The sequence below is a fragment of the Phytophthora parasitica genome, assembly GCF_000247585.1.
Source record: "Phytophthora parasitica INRA-310 unplaced genomic scaffold supercont2.122, whole genome shotgun sequence".
In the NCBI taxonomy this organism is placed as follows: Eukaryota; Oomycota; class Peronosporomycetes; order Peronosporales; family Peronosporaceae; genus Phytophthora; species Phytophthora nicotianae.
In genome coordinates, this window is record NW_008649108.1 from 40689 (window position 1) to 42965 (window position 2277).

At 52.0% G+C, this 2277-nt stretch overlaps 2 protein-coding genes across 2 annotated transcripts; both read left to right on the top strand.

The window, feature by feature from the left end:
- Window positions 1-75: 75 nt before the first annotated feature.
- On the top strand, window positions 76-896 carry PPTG_19472 (hypothetical protein; the record flags this gene model as incomplete). The annotated part of the gene is made up of 3 exons (XM_008917903.1): window positions 76-92; window positions 215-412; window positions 480-896. 3 exons carry the CDS (start codon window positions 76-78, stop codon window positions 805-807), a joined length of 543 nt encoding a protein of 180 aa, XP_008916151.1. The 3' UTR covers window positions 808-896.
- Window positions 897-1010: 114 nt separating this feature from the next.
- On the top strand, window positions 1011-2275 carry PPTG_19473 (hypothetical protein). Its single transcript, XM_008917904.1, has one exon. The coding sequence runs from the start codon at window positions 1056-1058 to the stop codon at window positions 2241-2243; it is 1188 nt and encodes a 395-aa protein (XP_008916152.1). The 5' UTR covers window positions 1011-1055; the 3' UTR covers window positions 2244-2275.
- The last annotated feature ends 2 nt before the right edge of the window (window positions 2276-2277 follow it).

A 2277-nucleotide genomic window follows, 5' to 3' on the forward strand; every position in this document is an offset into this window, starting at 1 on the left:
TTTATTTCAGATAGAGCACAGTTAAAGTGTGTCACTAACTGTAAATTGTACTCTATCAGGTCTCGTTTCCAGCGTATGGAAACTCGGAGAAAGTGAGTCTTGGAGACATTGAATTCGACAAAGGCAAGCAACGTCGTGGGCGCTCACCCTCGCGCTCCCGCTCCACTGGACGATCTCGTTCACGTTCTCGAGGACGTGACCGAGGCCGCGATAGAGACCGTCGCCGAGATCGAAGCAGGGATCGAGACAGTCGACGAGATAGTGACCGGCGTCGTGGCCGTCGGGACCGCTCGCGATCGCGTACTCGACGTCGTTCACGCAGCAGATCTCGATCGGCTTCGCGTGACAGACGCAGACGCGACCGCAGTCGCAGTCTCAGTCGCAGTCGTAGTCAGACGCGGAGCAAGGCAGGGTACGTTCGTAAGAGGAGTCTTGATGTAGCATGGTTGATTTTAATTGATCTATTCGTTGTGGTGCAGTGGCGGTGACATTACTGGTGACTTGCTGCAACAAGTACGTGAACGTGAACGACGCAAGGCTGAGGCGGTCGGACGTGACTACGCGTCACGACCTGCTAGCTACAAGGGCTCGCTGTCGCTAAAATTGGATCGCTGGACCACAAGGAAACGATCGCGCAGTCCAGCGAAGCGAGAGGAAGTCGTGGTGGTGCAGCCAGGTATGTCGAAGGGCGATGAGCGACCTCGAAGCAACTCTCCGTCTCCTGGAAAACCCCGCGAGTCGGAGGGGCGTTTGAAAAAGCTCCGCGAAATGTACGGTGATGCGTCCTCTAAGACCAAAGACGAATAGAAGTAGCGGATGCTGCGCGGAAGAGCGAAGGATACGTTAAGCAGTCAGACAACATGAATACAGCGGAGCAGCAAGTGGTGCGTGCATGGATCCCTTTAAATATTTGGTTAGAGTTTATGTTGCTGCTGTTAGAGTAGTACTGTTATTTTACAGCACGACGGTACTTTTGGTGGGAGTTGGTGGTATCATCGCAAAGAATTGTTTACGCTCACAAGTGTTTGAGTATTTGAGGCAGAGCGACGATCACCATGGCCGACCAGCAAGCGATCCTGTGGAGTTCGCTCCTTGTAGGCACCAGTGTGGCGGTTGTAGTAGTGGGGCTCAACGCAGTTTTAAGTGGCGTGTGCCGCTCTCCGTGGGAAGCAGTGTCACTCGTGGCGAAGATTTCAGTAGCAATCGTGTGGACGGTTGTACACTTTATATCTCGAGGATTCCGACCGCGGTTCCCCAAGTGGACACTGCGCTTCGAGATCTTCCGTGCTGCGATTCGAACGGTCAACGAGCTGTACGGGGAGCGTATGGTAAAGGACGCTCGTCATGCTCAGATCATCCGGGCTCAGAGCGAGGCAATCGGCTCAGTTCTCGGCTGGTTCTACTGCCGATGGTACGGCCGATCCATGGAGAGTATCGAATTCAACGGGTTAGAACACTTGTGGCTTCGACCGAAAACTACCCAAAAGAACAACGCTAAGCGGCTGGTGGTCATGTATGTCCATGGTGGAGCGTTTTCACTACTGAGTCCAAGGTTTTACAGCTTCTACGGTGTATCACTGGGAGCGGCGATCGAGAGGGAGTTTGTCACGCTTAACAGCAATGCACAACTTGACGTTTTCCTGGCTAATTACCACAAGACGCCGGAGTTCTGCTTCCCCAAACAACCTGAAGATATTGTACAAGTTTACAAGTATCTCCTGACTCAGGAAGGTCTATCACCTAACCAAGTGATCCTGGCTGGGGACAGCGCTGGAGGAGGCCTCGCCATGTCAGCTTTGCTTCGTCTACGTGACTCCAGCGCCAATCTACTGCCACTTGCGGCTATTGTATCAGGTCCATTCGTTGATCTGAGTGGAAGTGTCGACCCAGCAAGCGGTCAAAACTGCATTCTCACTCGCAGTACCGCTGAAGCCGCTCGTGTTGTGTACCATCCGACGTGTTCGGACCAATCGACATGGGCTGATGCTTCACCGGTGCATTGCCATCTCAGTGGACTCCCACCAGTATTCATCCAAGCTGCTACGCTGGATTATCTTTATCAAGACTCCGTACGCCTTAAAGAGAAAGCGAAAGCTGATGGCGTCCAAGACTGGGAAATGGATGTAAACGAAGAAGTACCTCACGTGTTCTCGTTGTTTCCTTCGTGGATATTACCTTATAGTAAAGTGGGCATTCGTAAGATGGCTGCATTTGCAGCCGAGCAATTCCAAAGAACTGAGTAACGTCGTTAATAAAAAGCTTGTATTAAAAAAAAAT